General features: G+C 47.0%; 1 protein-coding gene across 1 annotated transcript in view; it reads left to right on the top strand.

Annotated features, from left to right (window-relative positions):
- The window catches only part of rxfp2a (relaxin family peptide receptor 2a), a 181,009-nt gene that overhangs the window by 72,601 nt on the left and 89,951 nt on the right, over nucleotides 1-18,457 (top strand). Inside the window, exons 6-7 of the mRNA XM_042309162.1 lie at nucleotides 10,696-10,767; nucleotides 18,075-18,146. Coding sequence (XP_042165096.1) covers nucleotides 10,696-10,767; nucleotides 18,075-18,146 — 144 coding nt within the window. The remainder of the gene's footprint in view (nucleotides 1-10,695; nucleotides 10,768-18,074; nucleotides 18,147-18,457) is intronic.

Genomic DNA, 18,457 nt, shown 5'->3' on the forward strand with positions numbered 1-18,457 from the left:
CTCTGTAGGTGATGGCTTTGTTATGGAAGGTTTGTACACGGGGGATATTTTTGCAGATTCTGCATGCAGAGTCTCAATTTGGTGTTTGCCCCATTTTGTGAATTCTTGGTTGGTGAGCGGACCCCAGACCTCACAACCATAAAGGACAATGGGCTCTATGACTGATTCAAGTATTTTTAGCCAGATCCTAATTGGTATGTCGAATTTTATGTTCCTTTTGATGGCACAGAAGGCCCTTCTTGCCTTGTCTCTCGATCGTTCACAGCTTTGTGGAAGTTACCTGTGGTGCTGATGTTTAGGCCAAGGTATGTATAGTTACCTGTGGTGCTGATGTTTAGGCCAAGGTATGTATAGTTTTTTGTGTGCTCTAGGGCAACATTGTCTAGATGGAATTTGTATTTGTGGTCCTGGCGACTGGACCTTTTTTGTATCACCATTATTTTGGTCTTACTGAGATTTACTGTCAGGGCCCAGGTCTCTCTCTCTCTCTCTCTCTCTCTCTCTCTCTCTCTCTCTCTCTCTCTCTCTCTCTCTCTCATTCCACGGAGGGCTGAGTGTCTGTGGGTTTTCTCTCCTCCCTTGTACTAGATTGATGAATAAAGGTCACTAATTAGTAAGGAACTCCCTTCACCTGGTTGTCTAGGGCTTAATTGAAAGGAAAAAAAACAACAAAACCACAGACACTAGACCCTCCTATAGAATGAGTTCGACAACCCTGACGTAGAACCTCACAGAACACCCACTGACAGAAAACGTGTGCGGATATCCAAAAATGATGAACAATTACCCAAAATACTCTGATCATAATCGTATCCCAAAAATTGCCCGTATCGTTACGATCCTCAGTACACCACTAGTTTTAAGCCTTATTTACATATTTCCCAGGATGCCTTTGGAGTGAATTTTGGAGTTACCAGTACTACCCATGACTGTGTAAGTTAGTGACAGAGAACTTAGTTGTTGCAGTCATTATTTTTCAAGTGAGATCCTGAGTTAACAAGTTGTCATTATATTTGTTTGTTTTAATGTAATGAAACTGATTACTTGTTAAAAACTTTTGCCTAGTTTCCCCTGAAGGTCTGATGTGGCCAATAATGAAGGCCTTTGTACATACACTGAGTATACTAAACATTGGAAACACTTTCCCAATGTTGAGTTGTGCCCCCACCCCCATTATGGAAATGTGAAAGGAATGTAGTTGAATATAACACATTAGATCTGGTAAATCATCATCTTTGAAATGCAAGAGGAAGGCCATCGTGTATTATTCCAGCGCAGGTGCAATTTATATTTTGGCCACTGGATGGCATCAGAGTATGTGCAAATATTTAGACTGATCCAATGAATCATTGCATTGCGGTTCAAAATGTTGTATCAAGACTGCCCAAATTTGTCATGTCTATGTCCTGGGAAATGTTCTTGTTACTTATAGTCTCATGCTAATCACATTAGTTATCTCAACCGTCCCGTGGAAGGGACACTGATCCCAAAGAAGTAAACCTGTCTCCTCCCATTCATTAAAGCAGGCCTTCTAATGATGTCTCTGTGTCACTAACAAATACAGTCATGGGTATTAATGCAAAAAAAGAAGAAAAGGCATGCTGGGAAATATGTAAATTAGGCATTACACCATACAGTGTTAAAATAACACCACAAAATGATTTACTGTAACATTAGAGGTGTTCATTTCTTACACAGAGAGTACTATGAAGAATCTCAAACATGAAATATATTTTCATTTGTTTAACACTTTTTTTTTTTTTTTTACTACATTATTCCACGTGTTATTTCATAGTTTTGATGTTTTCACTATTATTCTTAAATGTAGAAAATAGTGAAAAATAAAATGAAGGAAAACCCTCAGGTATTCCAAAACTTTTTTTTACCAGAGTGTAGTTCAACTTCTAAAACCCAAGACTAAGGCTGCTTGTCAAAATAACGATCTAAAACAAAGATAGTTTTGTTGCATAGGGACATCTGTCTTTTGCCGTTTTACCCCAAATCCCTTGTGACTCATACTGAAATGTCCTTGTCTCAGTGGGACTTCTTCGTTTAGATAAAAGGTTTAAAATATATATATATATATATTTGTATAGTTTGTGTATTTTTTTTCTTCCGTTCTGTTGCGGCTCATCCAATCACACGTATTCCAACGCAGGTCCCAGGTGTTGGAGGAGAAATGTTTTCTTATTTTCCACACTAACCTGTCAAATAGTGATCTGTAATAACATTCTCTGACATCTCTCAGGGAGAGATTCACTATTTAATATAGCTACTATCAATCACACACAAACAAACACAAACAAACACACACACGTAGGAATGCACGTTGCCTGACTCCTGTTTATCCGGTTCTTATTCATCAGGCTGGAGGTAGGAGGGCGGTTAAGAGGTCAGTAATTGAAAGGTTGGTAAGGGGGCGTAGCGGGGTCCAATAACATATACAGTATATCTTCTTTGAAGGAACTCAATCCACCTTTTAAACTTACTCTTGAACATTGTAATAGTAGAATGCACAAGGTGTATTTTTCTAAAATTGGGGTTGTGTATCATCATTTTCCCTCTTGTTAATCGTTGTATACCTATTTATAACGTGTTATAAATGTCCAGATCAACTAGTCCATGTCAACTAATGTTTCATTTTAGTTGTTTTTAGCCCATAGATAATTGTTGTATTTTTTTTGTTCTTGAATCATTCAAATATTAGATGAATAGACAATAGACATGGCATAGTGTATTGAAAAGTTTCTTAGTTAGCTTGCTACTTTTTGAGTTTGGATCCCGAGCCACAGTGATCCTGCTATTTGTAGCTGCGCTCTCCTGGGACCGCTAGCCTGGCTGCTAGGAGCCTGGCTACTAGCCTGGCTGCTAGTGATCCTGGCTGCTCAAGGCCTGGTCTGAGGAGCCTGGCTTTGCTGCTAGCGTAGCCTGGCTGCTAGCGTAGCCTGGCTGCTAGCGTAGCCTGGCTGCTAGCGTAGCCTGGCTGCTAGCGTAGCCTGGCTGCTAGCGTAGCCTGGCTGCTAGCGTAGCCTGGCTGCTAGCGTAGCCTGGCTGCTAGCGTAGCAGCCTGGCTGCTAGCGTAGCCTGGCTCAAGCTAGCAGGGTTTTCTTGAGGGCTTGAACACGGTTAGCCATAGTAGCTGGGACCGCGGATTGTCCCTGGCCTCTGCAGTTTGTGGTATTCAATCTTCCCTGAGACCTGCCCTGTCTGGAACTGTGAGGAGTAACACCACCCCCTCAGTTTGAATCAAGGCAAAGGTTCGTAGGTCATGTCAGAGTTTGTTTACAGCATTTTTCAAAGAGATGTCATTTGCATATCTGGCATTAGCTATTCAGCAGAGAGACTGTTATTATGGTCCCGATGGATGGAATATGCTGGTGTGTGTGTGTGTGTGTGTGTGTGTGTGTGTGTGTTTAAAGAGTGATTTTCCCATAGAGATTCATTATGTTCCTCATCCTTTATTCATTAAGTTACACACACACACACACACACTCACACACACACCTAGCAAGTTATGGGTGTCTCACTGTAAAGACCTTCACCATGCTATCCATGTTAAGCTCTAGACCAGCAGATAAGCTCTGCCACCACCTCTGGGTTAACACTGTACTGGGTTGGGACTGTACTGGGTTAACACTGTACTGGGTTAACACTGTACTGGGTTAACACTGTACTGGGTTGGGACTGTACTGGGTTAACACTGTACTGGGTTGGGACTGTACTGGGTTAGTACTGGGTTAACACTGTACTGGGTTAACACTGTACTGGGTTAACACTGTACTGGGTTAACACTGTACTGGGTTGGGACTGTACTGGGTTAACACTGTACTGGGTTGGGACTGTACTGGGTTAACACTGTACTGGGTTGGGACTGTACTGGGTTAACACTGTACTGGGTTGGGACTGTACTGGGTTAACACTGTACTGGGTTAACACTGTACTGGGTTAACACTGTACTGGGTTAACACTGTACTGGGGAGGGACTGTACTGGGTTGGGACTGTACTGGGTTAACACTGTACTGGGTTGGGACTGGGTTAACACTGTACTGGGTTAACACTGTACTGGGTTAACACTGTACTGGGTTAACACTGTACTGGGTTGGGACTGTACTGGGTTAACACTGTACTGGGTTGGGACTGTACTGGGTTAACACTGTACTGGGTTGGGACTGTACTGGGTTAACACTGTACTGGGTTAACACTGTACTGGGTTGGGACTGTACTGGGTTAACACTGTACTGGGTTAACACTGTACTGGGGAGGGACTGTACTGGGTTGGGACTGTACTGGGTTAACACTGTACTGGGGAGGGACTGTACTGGGTTGGGACTGTACTGGGTTAACACTGTACTGGGTTGGGACTGTACTGGATTGGGACTGTACTGGGTTGGGACTGGGTTAACACTGTACTGGGTTAACACTGTACTAGGTTAACACTGTACTGGGGAGGGACTGTGCTGGGTTAACACTGTACTGGGTTGGGACTGTACTGGGTTGGGACTGTACTGGGTTAACACTGTACTGGGTTGGGACACTGTGGGTTGGGACTGTACTGGGTTAACACTGTACTGGGTTGGGACTGTACTGGGTTGGGACTGGGTTAACACTGTACTGGGTTGGGACTGTACTGGGTTGGGACTGGACTGGGTTAACACTGTACTGGGTTGGGACTGGGTTAACACTACTGGGTTGGGCCTGTACTGGGTTAACACTGTCCTGGGTTGGGACTGTACTGGGTTAACACTGTACTGGGTTGGGACTGTACTGGGTTGGGACTGTACTGGGTTAACACTGTACTGGGTTGGGACTGCACTGGGTTAACACTGTACTGGGTTGGGACTGTACTGGGTTGGGACTGTACTGGGTTAACACTGTACTGGGTTGGGACTGTACTGGGTTGGGACTGTACTGGGTTAACACTGTACTGGGTTGGGACTGTACTGGGTTAACACTGTACTCGGTTAACACTGTACTGGGGAGGGACTGTACTGGGTTGGGACTGTACTGGGTTAACACTGTACGGGGTTGGGACTGTGCTGGGTTAACACTGTACTGGGGAGGGACAGCTACTGGGTTAACACTGTACTGGGTTTGGACTGTGCTGGGTTAACACTGTACTGGGTTAACACCGTGCTGGGATGGGACTGTACTGGGTTAGCACTGTACTGGGTTAACTCTCAAATCAAATCAAATCAAATTTTATTTGTCACATACACATGGTTAGGATGTTAATGCGAGTGTAGCAAATGCTTGTGACTAGTTCCAACAATGCAGTAATAACGAGCAAGTAATCTAACTAACAATTCCAAAACTACTGTCTTATACACAGTGTAAGGGGATAAAGAATATGTACATAAGGTATATGAATGAGTGATGGTACAGAGCAGCATAGGCAAGATACAGTAGATGATATCTGGGTACAGTATATACATATGAGATAAGTATGTAAACCAAGTGGCATAGTTAAAGTGGCTAGTGATACATGTATTACATAAGGATGCAGTCGATGATATAGAGTACAGTATCAACTCTATGCATATGAGATGAACAATGTAGGGTAAGTAACATTATATAAGGTAGCATTGTTTAAAGTGGCTAGTGATATATTTACATCATTTCCCATCAATTCCCATGATTAAAGTGGCTGGGACTGTCAGTGTCATTGACAGTGTGTTGGCAGTAGCCACTGTTAGTGGTGGCTGTTTAACAGTCTGATGGCCTTGAGATAGAAGCTGTTTTTCAGTCTCTCGGTCCCAGCTTTGATGCACCTGTACTGACCTCGCCTTCTGGATGACAGCGGGGTGAACAGGCAGTGGCTCGGGTGGTTGATGTCCTGATGATCTTTATGGCCTTCCTGTACGGGTGGTGTAGGTGTCCTGGAGGGCAGGTAGTTTGCCCCCGGTGATGCGTTGTGGGACTCACTACCCTCTGGAGAGCCTTACGGTTGAGGGCGGTGCAGTTGCCATACCAGGCGGTGATACAGCCCGCCAGGATGCTCTCGATTAACATCTGTAGAGGGTTGGGAGTGCTTTTGGTGACAAGTTAACACTTCAGCCTCCTGAGGTTGAAGGACGCTGCTGCGCCTTCCTCACACTGTCTGTGTGAGTGGACCAATTCAGTTTGTCTGTGATGGGTATGGGAACTTAAAACTGGGTTAACTACTGTTCCATCGATGGGATGGGGGTGGCTGTTTCCTGAAGTCCACAATCATCTCCTTAGTTTTGGACTGAGTGTGAGGTTATTTTCCTGACACCACACTGGGGAGGGACTGTCCCTGGGCCGTTGGTTGTTGGTAATCAAGCCTACCACTGTTGTGTCGTCCGCAAACTTGATGATTGAGTTGGAGGCGTGCATGGCCACGCAGTCGTGGGTGAACAGGGAGTACAGGAGGGGGCTGGGACGCACCCTTGTGGGGCCCCAGTGTTGAGGATCAGCGGGGAGGAGATGTTGGGCCTACCCTCACCACCTGGGGGCGGCCCGTCAGGAAGTCCAGTACCCAGTTGCACTGGGGCGGGGTTGGGACCCAGGGTCTGAGTTGGGACTGGAGGGTACTATGGTGTTGAATGCCGACTGTAGTCGATGAACAGCATTCTCACATAGGTATTCTCTTGTCCAGATGGGTTAGGGCAGTGTGCAGTGTGGTTGAGATTGCATCGTCTGTGGACCTATTTGGGCGGTAAGCAAATTGGACTGTCAAGGGTGTCAGGTAGGGTGGAGGTGATATGGTCCTTGACTAGTCTCTCAAAGCACTTCATGATGACGGATGTGAGTGCTACGGGGGGTAGGGACGTTTAGCTCAGTTACCTTACTTTACTTGGGAACAGGAACAATGGTGGGGACAAGGGTTGGGACTGTACTGGGTTAACACTGTACTGGGGAGGGACTGTACTGGGTTGGGACTGTACTGGGTTAACTCTGTACTGGGTTGGGACTGTACTGGGTTGGGACTGTACTGGGTTAACACTGTACTGGGTTGGGACTGTACTGGATTGGGACTGTACTGGGTTAACACTGTACTGGGTTAACACTGTACTGGGGAGGGACTGTACTGGGTTGGGACTGTACTGGGTTAACACTGTACTGGGTTGGGACTGTACTGGGTTAACACTGTCCTAGGTTGGGACTGGGTTAACACTGTACTGGGTTAACACTGTACTGGGTTAACACTGTACTGGGGAGCGACTGTGCTGGGTTAACACTGTGCTGGGTTAACACTGTACTGGGTTGGGACTGTACTGGGTTAAGACTGTACTGGGTTAAGACTGTACTGGGTTAACACTGTACTGGGTTGGGACTGTACTGGGTTGGGACTGGGTTAACACTGTACTGGGTTGGGACTGTACTGGGTTGGGACTGTACTGGGTTAACACTGTACTGGTTTGGGACTGGGTTAACACTACTGAGTTGGGACTGTACTGGGTTAACACTGTACTGGGTTAACACTGTACTGGGTTGGGATTGTACTGGGGAGGGACTGTACTGGGTTAACACTGTACTGGGGAGGGACTGTACTGGGGAGGGACTGTACTGGATTGGGACTATACTGGGTTAACACTGTACAGGGTTGGGACTGTACTGGGTTAACACTGTACTGGGTTGGGACTGTACTGGGTTCACACTGTACTGGGTTGGGACTCTACTGGGTTAACACTGTACTGGGTTGGGACTGTACTGGGTTAACACTGTACTGGGTTGGGACAGTACTGGGTTGGGACTACTGGGTTAACACTGTACTGGGGAGGGACTGTGCTGGGTTGGGACTGTACTGGGTTAACACTGTACTGGGTTGGGACTGTGCTGGGTTAACACTGTACTGGGTTGGGACTGTACTGGGTTGGGACTGTACTGGGTTAACACTGTACTGGGGTGGGACTGCACTGGGTTAACACTGTACTGGGTTGGGACTGTACTGGGGAGGGACTGTACTGGGTTGGGACTGTACTTGGTTGGGACTGTACTGGGTTAACACTGTACTGGGTTAACACTGTACTGGGTTGGGACTGTACTGGGTTAACACTGTACTGGGGAGGGACTGTAAAGGGGAGGGACTGTACTGGGTTGGGACTATACTGGGTTAACACTGTACAGGGTTGGGACTGTACTGGGTTAACACAGTACTGGGTTGGGACTGTACTGGGTTGGGACTGTACTGGGTTAACACTGTACTGGGTTGGGACTGTACTGGGTTAACACTGTACTGGGTTAACACTGTACTGGATTAACACTGTACTGGGGAGGGACTGTACTGGGTTAACACTGTACTGGGGAGGGACTGTAAAGGGGAGGGACTGTACTGGGTTGGGACTATACTGGGTTAACACTGTACAGGGTTGGGACTGTACTGGGTTAACACTGTACTGGGTTGGGACTGTACTGGGTTCACACTGTACTGGGTTGGGACTGTAATGGGTTAACACTGTACTGGGTTGGGACTGTACTGGGTTAACACTGTACTGGGTTGGGACTGTACTGGGTTGGGACTGTCCTGAGTTGGGACTGTACTGGGTTAACACTGTACTGGGTTGGGACTGTATTGGGTTAACATTGTACTGTGTTGGGACTGTACTGGGTTAACACTGTACTGGGACTTGGGACTGTACTGGGTTAACACTGTACTGGGTTGGGACTGGCCTGAGTTGGGACTGTACTGGGTTAACACTGTACTGGGTTGGGAAAGCAGCTGCGGTCATCCCCCTCTTCAAAGGGGGACACTCTTGACCCAAACTGCTACAGACCTATATCTATCCTACCGTGCCTTTCTAAGGTCTTTGAAAGCCAAGTCAACAAACAGATTACCGACCATTTCGAATCTCACCATACCTTCTCTGCTATGCAATCTGGTTTCAGAGCTGGTCATGGGTGCACCTCAGCCACGCTCAAGGTCCTAAACGATATCTTAACCGCCATCGATAAGAAACATTACTGTGCAGCCGTATTCATTGATCTGGCCAAGGCTTTCGACTCTGTCAATCACCTCATCGGCAGAGTCGACAGCCTTGGTTTCTCAAATGATTGCCTCGCCTGGTTCACCAACTACTTCTCTGATAGAGTTCAGTGTGTCAAATCGGAGGGTCTGCTGTCCGGACCTCTGGCAGTCTCTATGGGGGTGCCACAGGGTTCAATTCTTGGACCGACTCTCTTCTCTGTATACATCAATGAGGTCGCTCTTGCTGCTGGTGAATCTCTGATCCACCTCTACGCAGACGACACCATTCTGTATACTTCCGGCCCTTCTTTGGACACTGTGTTAACAACCCTCCAGGCAAGCTTCAATGCCATACAACTCTCCTTCCGTGGCCTCCAATTGCTCTTAAATACAAGTAAAACTAAATGCATGCTCTTCAACCGATCGCTACCTGCACCTACCCGCCTGTCCAACATCACTATTCTGGACGGCTCTGACTTAGAATACGTGGACAACTACAAATACTTAGGTGTCTGGTTAGACTGTAAACTCTCCTTCCAGACCCATATCAAACATCTCCAATCCAAAGTTAAATCTAGAATTGGCTTCCTATTTCGCAACAAAGCATCCTTCACTCATGCTGCCAAACATACCCTTGTAAAACTGACCATCCTACCAATCCTCGACTTTGGCGATGTCATTTAAAAAATAGCCTCCAATACCCTACTCAACAAATTGGATGCAGTCTATCACAGTGCAATCCGTTTTGTCACCAAAGCCCCATATACCACCCACCATTGCGACCTGTACGCTCTCGTTGGCTGGCCCTCGCTTCATACTCGTCGCCAAACCCACTGGCTCCATGTCATGTACAAGACCCTGCTAGGTAAAGTCCCCCTTATCTCAGCTCGCTGGTCACCATAGCATCTCCCACCTGTAGCACACGCTCCAGCAGGTATATCTCTCTAGTCACCCCCAAAACCAATTCTTTCTTTGGGCGCCTCTCCTTCCAGTTCTCTGCTGCCAATGACTGGAACGAACTACAAAAATCTCTGAAACTGGAAACACTTATCTCCCTCACTAGCTTTAAGCACCAGCTGTCAGAGCAGCTCACAGATTACTGCACCTGTACATAGCCCACCTATAATTTAGCCCAAACAACTACCTCTTTCCTAACTGTATTTAATTTTAATTTATTTATTTATTTTGCTCCTTTGCACCCCACTATTTTTATTTCTACTTTGCACTTCTTCCATTGCAAAACTACCATTCCAGTGTTTTACTTGCTATATTGTATTTACTTTGCCACCATGGCCTTTTTTTGCCTTTACCTCCCTTCTCACCTCATTTGCTCACATCGTATATAGACTTGTTTATACTGTATTATTGACTGTATGTTTGTTTTACTCCATGTGTAACTCTGTGTCGTTGTATCTGTCGAACTGCTTTGCTTTATCTTGGCCAGGTCGCAGTTGTAAATGAGAACTTGTTCTCAACTTGCCTACCTGGTTAAATAAAGGTAAAATAAATAAATAAAATAAAAACACTGTACTGGGTTGGGACTGTACTGGGTTAACACTGTACTGGGTTGGGACTGTACTGGCTGTGTTGTAGCTAGAAACGTGTGTGTTATATACGACAAACCGAATGACTTTGTTATTTTAGAATGAGAAGGCTATTAACAATATGTTTACTAGTACCCGGTGAAGTCATGTGGAACCACTGCTAACCCAGTACACTCTTAGCGGTGTGTTTCTGTGTGTTTCTAACAGTGTGTTTCTACTCGTAGGTTCCTACAGAACAACAGCATTCAGACAATCTCCAGTGAAGCCTTCAGTGGACTCTACAAACTAGAGAAACTGTGAGTACTGACATACCGGTCTGCATCTTACTGAAGGCAGAGGGGGGAGAGAGAGGGGCAGAGGGGGGGCAGACAGAGGAAAGGGAGAAAGGGGGAGAGAAGGGGGGAGAGGGGGGGCAGACAGAGAGAGAGAGATGGGGAGAGAGATGGAGGGGAGGGGCAGACAGAGGAAAGGGAGAGAAGGGGGAGGGGGAGAGAGATGAGAGAGAGATGGGGAGAGAGAGGGAGGGGCAGACAGAGGAAAGGGAGAGAGACAGGGGGAAGAGTGAGAGAGAGATGGGGAGAGAGAGGGAGGGGCAGACAGAGGAAAGGGAGAGAAGGGGGAGGGGGGGGAGGGGCAAGAGTGAGAGAGAGATGGGGAGAGAGAGGGAGGGGCAGACAGAGGAAAGGGAGAGAAGGGGGAGGGGGAGAGAGATGGGGAGAGAGAGGGAGACATGGGGAGAGAGGGGGAGGGGCAGACAGAGGAAAAGGGAGGGAGAGAAGGGGAGGGGGGAAAGGGGGGAGAGGGGAGGGGAGAGTGAGAGAGAGATGGGGAGAGAGAGGGAGGGGCAGACAGGAAAGGGAGAAGGGCAGAGGGGGGGAGAAGAGTGAGAGAGAGATGGGGGGAGAGAGAGGGAGGGGCAGACAGAGGAAAGGGGGAGAGAGAGGGGGGAGATGGGGAGAGTGAGAGAGAGATGGGGAGAGAGAGGGGGAGGGGCAGACAGAGGAAAGGGAGAGAAGGGGGAGGGGGGAGAGTGAGAGAGAGATGGGGAGAGAGAGGGAGGGGCAGACAGAGGAAAGGGAGAGAGAGGGGAGGGGCAGACAGAGGGGGGGAAGGGGAAGAGTGAGAGAGAGATGGGGAGAGAGAGGGAGGGGCAGACAGAGGAAAGGGAGAGAAGGGGGGGGGGAGAGTGAGAGAGAGAGATGGGGAGAGAGAGGGAGGGGCAGACAGAGGAAAGGGGAGGGGAGAGAGAGGGGGGGAGGGGGGAGAGACAGAGAGAGAGATGGGGAGAGAGAGGGAGGGGGGAGAGAGAGGGAGGGGCAGACAGAGGAAAGGGAGAGAAGGGGGGGGGAGAGAGAGAGAGAGAGATGGGGAGAGAGAGGGAGGGGCAGACAGAGGAAAGGGAGAGAAGGGGGAGAGAGGGAGAGAGAGGGGTGGGAGAGAGAGGGAGGGGCAGACAGACAGAGGAAAGGGGGAGAAGGGGGGGGGGAGGGGGAGAGATGGGGAGAGAGAGGGGGGGCAGACAGAGGAAAGGGAGAGAAGGGGGGGGGGAAGAGTGAGAGAGAGATGGGGAGAGAGAGGGAGGGGCAGACAGACAGAGGAAAGGGAGAGAGAGGGGGAGGGGCAGACAGAGGAAAGGGAGAGAAGGGGGAAGGGGGAGAGAGTGAGAGAGAGATGGGGAGAGAGAGGGAGGGGCAGACAGAGGAAAGGGAGAGAAGGGGGGGGGGAAGAGTAAACATGTTTCCCATGCCAATAAAATCCTTTGAATTTAATTGATTGAGAGACAAACAGAAAATTAGGGCCTACAGTGTAGATCTGTCCCCAACCAAGGAGGGCCTACAGTGTAGATCTGTCCCCAACCAAGGGAGGGCCTACAGCCTAAAGGGAGTCCCCAACCAAGGAGGGCCTACAGCCTAATTCTGTCCCCAACCAAGGAGGGCCTACAGCCTAATTCTGTCCCCAATCAAGGAGGGCCTACAGCCTAATTCTGTCATCAACCAAGGAGGGCCTACAGCCTAATTCTGTCCCCAATCAAGGAGGGCCTACAGCCTAATTCTGTCCCCAACCAAGGAGGGCCTACAGCCTAATTCTGTCCCCAACCAAGGAGGGCCTACAGCCTAATTCTGTCCCCAACCAAGGAGGGCCTACAGCCTAATTCTGTCCCCAACCAAGGAGGGCCTACAGCCTAATTCTGTCCCCAATCAAGGAGGGCCTACAGCCTAATTCTGTCCCCCAACCAAGGAGGGCCTAAAGCCCTAATTCTGTCCCCAATCAAGGAGGGCCTACAGCCTAATTCTGTCCCCAACCAAGGAGGGCCTACAGCCTAATTCTGTCCCCAACCAAGGAGGGCCTACAGCCTAATTCTGTCCCCAACCAAGGAGGGCCTACAGCCTAATTCTGTCCCCAATCAAGGAGGGCCTACAGCCTAATTCTGTCCCCAACCAAGGAGGGCCTACAGCCTAATTCTGTCCCCAACCAAGGAGGGCCTACAGCCTAATTCTGTCCCCAATCAAGGAGGGCCTACAGCCTAATTCTGTCCCCAACCAAGGAGGGCCTACAGCCTAATTCTGTCCCCAATCAAGGAGGGCCTACAGCCTAATTCTGTCCCCAACCAAGGAGGGCCTACAGCCTAATCTGTCCCCAACCAAGGAGGGCCTACAGCCTAATTCTGTCCCCAACCAAGGAGGGCCTACAGCCTAATTCTGTCCCCAATCAAGGAGGGCCTACAGCCTAATTCTGTCCCCAACCAAGGAGGGCCTACAGCCTAATTCTGTCCCCAACCAAGGAGGGCCTACAGCCTAGATCTGTCCCCAACCAAGGAGGGCCTACAGCCTAATCTGTCCCCAACCAAGGAGGGCCTACAGCCTAATTCTGTCCCCAACCAAGGAGGGCCTACAGCCTAATTCTGTCCCCAACCAAGGAGGGCCTACAGCGTAGATCTGTCCCCAACCAAGGAGGGCCTACAGCCTAATTCTGTCCCCAATCAAGGAGGGCCTACAGCCTAATTCTGTCCCCAACCAAGGAGGGCCTACAGCCTAGATCTGTCCCCAACCAAGGAGGGCCTACAGCCTAATTCTGTCCCCAACCAAGAGGGCCTACAGCCTAAGTCTGTCCCCAACCAAGGAGGGCCTACAGCGTAGATCTGTCCCCAACCAAGGAGGGCCTACAGCCTAATTCTGTCCCCAATCAAGGAGGGCCTACAGCCTAATTCTGTCCCCAACCAAGGAGGGCCTACAGCCTAGATCTGTCCCCAACCAAGGAGGGACTACAGCCTAGATCTGCCCCCAACCAAGGAGGGACTACAGCCTAGATCTGTCCCCAACCAAGGAGGGCCTACAGCCTAGATCTGCCCCCAACCAAGGAGGGCCTACAGCAGCACCTAGATCTTCTGCACAGATTCTGTCAGACCTGGGCCCTGACAGTAAATCTCAGTAAGACCAAAATAATGGTGTTCCAAAAGAGGTCCAGTCACCAGGACCACAAATACAAATTCCATCTAGACACTGTTGTGTTCCCTAGAGCACACAAAAAAACTATACATACCTTGGCCTAAACATCAGCACCACAGGTAACTTCCACAAAGCTGTGAACGATCGAGAGACAAGGCAAGAAGGGCCTCCTATGCCATCAAAAGGAACATAAAATAACCAGTGAAGAACAAACACCATTGTAAATACAACCCATATTTATGTTTATTTATTTTCCCTTTTGTACATTAACCATCTGTGCATTGTTATATAGACATAATATGACATGTGTAATGTCTTTATTCTTTAGGAACTTCTGTGAGTGTAATGTTTACTGTTAATTTTTTTTATTGTTTATTTCACTTTTGTTTATTATCTATTTCACTTGCTTTGGCAATGTTAACATATGTTTCCCATGCCTATAAAGCCCTTAAATTGAATTGAATTGAGAGACAGACAGAGACATACAAAGAGAGAGACTCCATTTTGGGTTGATTTATCAGGCTCTTAAGTAAGGCTCTTTTTTGTTGATGGGCTGGTACGCTCTCCTTGTGTGAGATAGAACTGTCTGCCTGCCTGCCTGTCTGCCTGCCTGCCTGTCTGCCTGTCTGCCTGCCTGTCTGTCTGTCTGCCTGCCTGCCTCCCTCCCTCGTCATTGGGACATAAAAGTAAAGTACCAGATGAACTACAAGAGACGGTTAAATATCCCACTAAATAACAACCATCTCGTATTTTTCCTCTTATAGCCATAAAGCATGTACCAGCTCAGACACACAGTAATGGCAATACCCTCTCTCCATAAAGCATGGCTTAAACTAGACTGTGCGTCAGCTTTAGCATACAGACTGTAAATACAGTCTGGAGATGTGACTCAAAGGTCACCCGATTCCCTTGTAAACTTCAATGGAGTACTGGTTGAATGACAACAGACAGAATATAATAGTGGTAGTGGAGAGGGTATAAAGTTTTTTAAGTTCCTCGGCATAGACATCACAGACAAACTGAATTGGTCCACCCACACAGACAGCGTGGTGAAGAAGGCGCAGCAGCACCTCTTCAACCTCAGGAAGCTGAAGAAATTCGGCTTGTCACCAAAAGCACTCACAAACTTTTACAGATGCACAATCGAGAGCATCCTGGCGGGCTGTATCACCGCCTGGTACGGCAACTGCTCCGCCCACAACCGTAAGGCTCTCCAGAGGGTAGTGAGGTCTGCACAACGCATCACCGGGGGCAAACTACCTGCCCTCCAGGACACCTACACCACCCAATATCACAGGAAGGCCATAAAGATCATCAAGGACAACAACCACCCGAGCCACTGCCTGTTCACCCCGTTATCATCCAGAAGGCGAGGTCAGTACAGGTGCATCAAAGCTGGGACCGAGAGACTGCAAAACAGCTTCTATCTCAAGGCCATCAGACTGTTAAACAGCCACCACTAACATTGAGTGGCTGCTGCCTACACACTGACTCAACTCCAGACACTATAATAATGGAAAAATGGATGTAATAAATGTATCACTAGCCACTTTATATAATGTTTACATACCCTACATTACTCATCTCATATGTATATACTGTACTCGATACCATCTACTGTATCTTGCCTATGCCGTTCTGTACCATCACTCATTCATATATCTTTATGTACATATTCTTTATCCCCTTACACTTGTGTGTATAAGGTAGTAGTTTTGGAATTGTTAGCTAGATTACTCATTGGTTATTACTGCATTGTCGGAACTAGAAGCACAAGCATTTTGCTACACTCGCATTAACATCTGCTAACCATGTGTATGTGACAAATAAGGTTTGATTTAATTTACATAACTATTCAGACCATTTGGTATGAGACTCTAAATTGAGCTCAGGTGCATCCTGTTTCCATTGATCATCCTTGAGATGTTTCTACAACTTGATTGGAGTCCACCTGTGGTAAATTCAATTGATTGGACATGATTTGGAAAGGCACACACCTGTCTATATAAGGTCCCACAGTTAACAGTGCATGCCAGAGCAAAAACCAAGCCATGAGGTCGAAGGAACTGTCAGTAGACCCCCGAGACAGGATTGTGTGGAACAGATCTGGGGAAAGGTACCAAAACATTTCTGCAGCATTGAAGGAACATGAACACAGTGGCCTCCATCATTCTTAAATTAAAGAAGTTCAGAACCACCAAGACTCTTCCTAGAGCTGGCCGCCTGGTCAAACTGAGCAATTGGGGAGAAGGTCCTTGGTCAGGGAGGTGACCAAGAACCTGATGGTCACTCTGACAGAGCTCCAGAGTTCCTCTGTGGAGATGGGAGAACCTTACACAAGGACAACCATCTCTGCAGCACTCCACCAATCAGGCCTTTATGGTAGAGTGGCCAGACGGAAGCCCCTCCTCAGTAAAAGGCACAACAGCCCGTTTTGAGTTTGCCAAAAGACACCTAAAGACTCTCAGAGAAACAAGATTATCTGGAAACCAAGATTGACTCTTTGGCCTGAAGGTCAAGCGTCACGTCTGGAGGAACCATGGCACCATCCCTACGGTGAAGCATGGTAGTGGCAGCATCATGCTGTGGGGATGTTAGTCAGCAGCAGGGACTGGGAGACTAGACAGGATTGAGGAAAGATGAACGGAGCAAAGTACAGAGAGATCCGTTATGAAAACCTGCACTTTGCCTTGATGCAGACTGTGCAAAGTTGTCATCAAGGCAAAGGGTGGCTACTTTGAAGAATCTCAAATACAAAATATATTTAGATTTTTTTAACCCTTTTTTGTTTACTCAACAATTCCACGTGTTATTTCATAGTTTTGTTGTCTTCACTATTATTTTACAATGTAGAAAATAGTTTTTTTTAAATGTAAAAAACCTTTGAATGAGTAGGTGTGTCCAAACCTTTGACTGATACTGTATATATAGCATTCTATTGGTTGAATGAGTAGGTGTGTCCAAACCTTTGACTGATACTGTATATATAGCATTCTATTGGTTGAATGAGTAGGTGTGTCCAAACCTTTGACTGATACTGTATATATAGCATTCTATTGGTTGAATGAGTAGGTGTGTCCAAACCTTTGACTGATACTGTATATATAGCATTCTATTGGTTGAATGAGTAGGTGTGTCCAAACCTTTGACTGATACTGTATATATAGCATTCTATTGGTTGAATGAGTAGGTGTGTCCAAACCTTTGACTGATACTGTATATATAGCATTCTATTGGTTGAATGAGTAGGTGTGTCCAAACCTTTGACTGATACTGTATATATAGCATTCTATTGGTTGAATGAGTAGGTGTGTCCAAACCTTTGACTGGTACGGTATATATATAGCATTCTATTGGTTGAATGAGTAGGTGTGTCCAAACCTTTGACTGATACTGTATATATAGCATTCTATTGGTTGAATGAGTAGGTGTGTCCAAACCTTTGACTGATACTGTATATATAGCATTCTATTGGTTGAATGAGTAGGTGTGTCCAAACCTTTGACTGATACTGTATATATAGCATTCTATTGGTTGAATGAGTAGGTGTGTCCAAACCTTTGACTGATACTGTATATATAGCATTCTATTGGTTGCAAGAATGTTGTATAACAATTTTAAAATGGAAAAACTATTTTGATTCCAGAGTTGTTTTCTGTATTCACAAACCATGTGCCACAGGAATCAGTACATTGAAAATCTCTACCTAAACTATTTTGCAATCTATATGGCACAGCTGTCACTATTTGTTGAGGGGTGGAGGGAGGAGGGAGGGAGGAGGGCGGAAGGAGGAAGGAATGAGGGGAGGGAGGGATGGAGAAGGGAGGATGATGATCTCATACCACTAGGCTACCCTGGGGCGGTTGGGCTAGTAACCGAAGGGTTGCAAGTTCATATCCCGAGTTGACAAGGTACAAATCTGTCGTTCTGCCCCTGAACAGGCAGTTAACCCACTGTTCCTAGGCCGTCATTGAAAATAAGAATTTGTTCTTAACTGACTTGCCTAGTTAAATAAAGGTAAAATAAATAAATAAATACAAAAATCTGTTGTGTAGAAGGAATAATGCTCATTTATAGATGTTTTCCTCTCTCTCTCTCTCTCTCTCTCTCTCTCTCTCTCTCTCTCTCTCTCTCTCTCTCTCTCTCTCTTTTCTCAGGTTTCTTAGTGTCAACTCCATTTCATCTCTCAAACTGGGTGTGTTCAGTGATCTCCGTAATCTATGGTGGCTGTGAGTACAAAGCCGAAACACACACACGTGTTTTACTATCCTTGTGGGGACCAAACAATTGATCCCATTCAAAATCCAATCTCCTAATCCTTAACCTGACCTTAACCCTAAATCTATCCACGAAACCTAACCCTTAACCTATCCCCTAACCATAACTCTTAACCTAGCCTTAACCCTAAACATATCCCCAAACCCTAACCCTTAACCTATCCTTAACCCTAACCCTAAACCTATCCCCAAACCCTTAACCTAACCTTAACCCTAAACATATCCCCAAACCCTAACCCTAAACCTATCCCCAAACCCTAACC

Source organism: Oncorhynchus tshawytscha, linkage group LG30, assembly GCF_018296145.1.
Source record: "Oncorhynchus tshawytscha isolate Ot180627B linkage group LG30, Otsh_v2.0, whole genome shotgun sequence".
Taxonomy (NCBI): domain Eukaryota; kingdom Metazoa; phylum Chordata; class Actinopteri; order Salmoniformes; family Salmonidae; genus Oncorhynchus; species Oncorhynchus tshawytscha.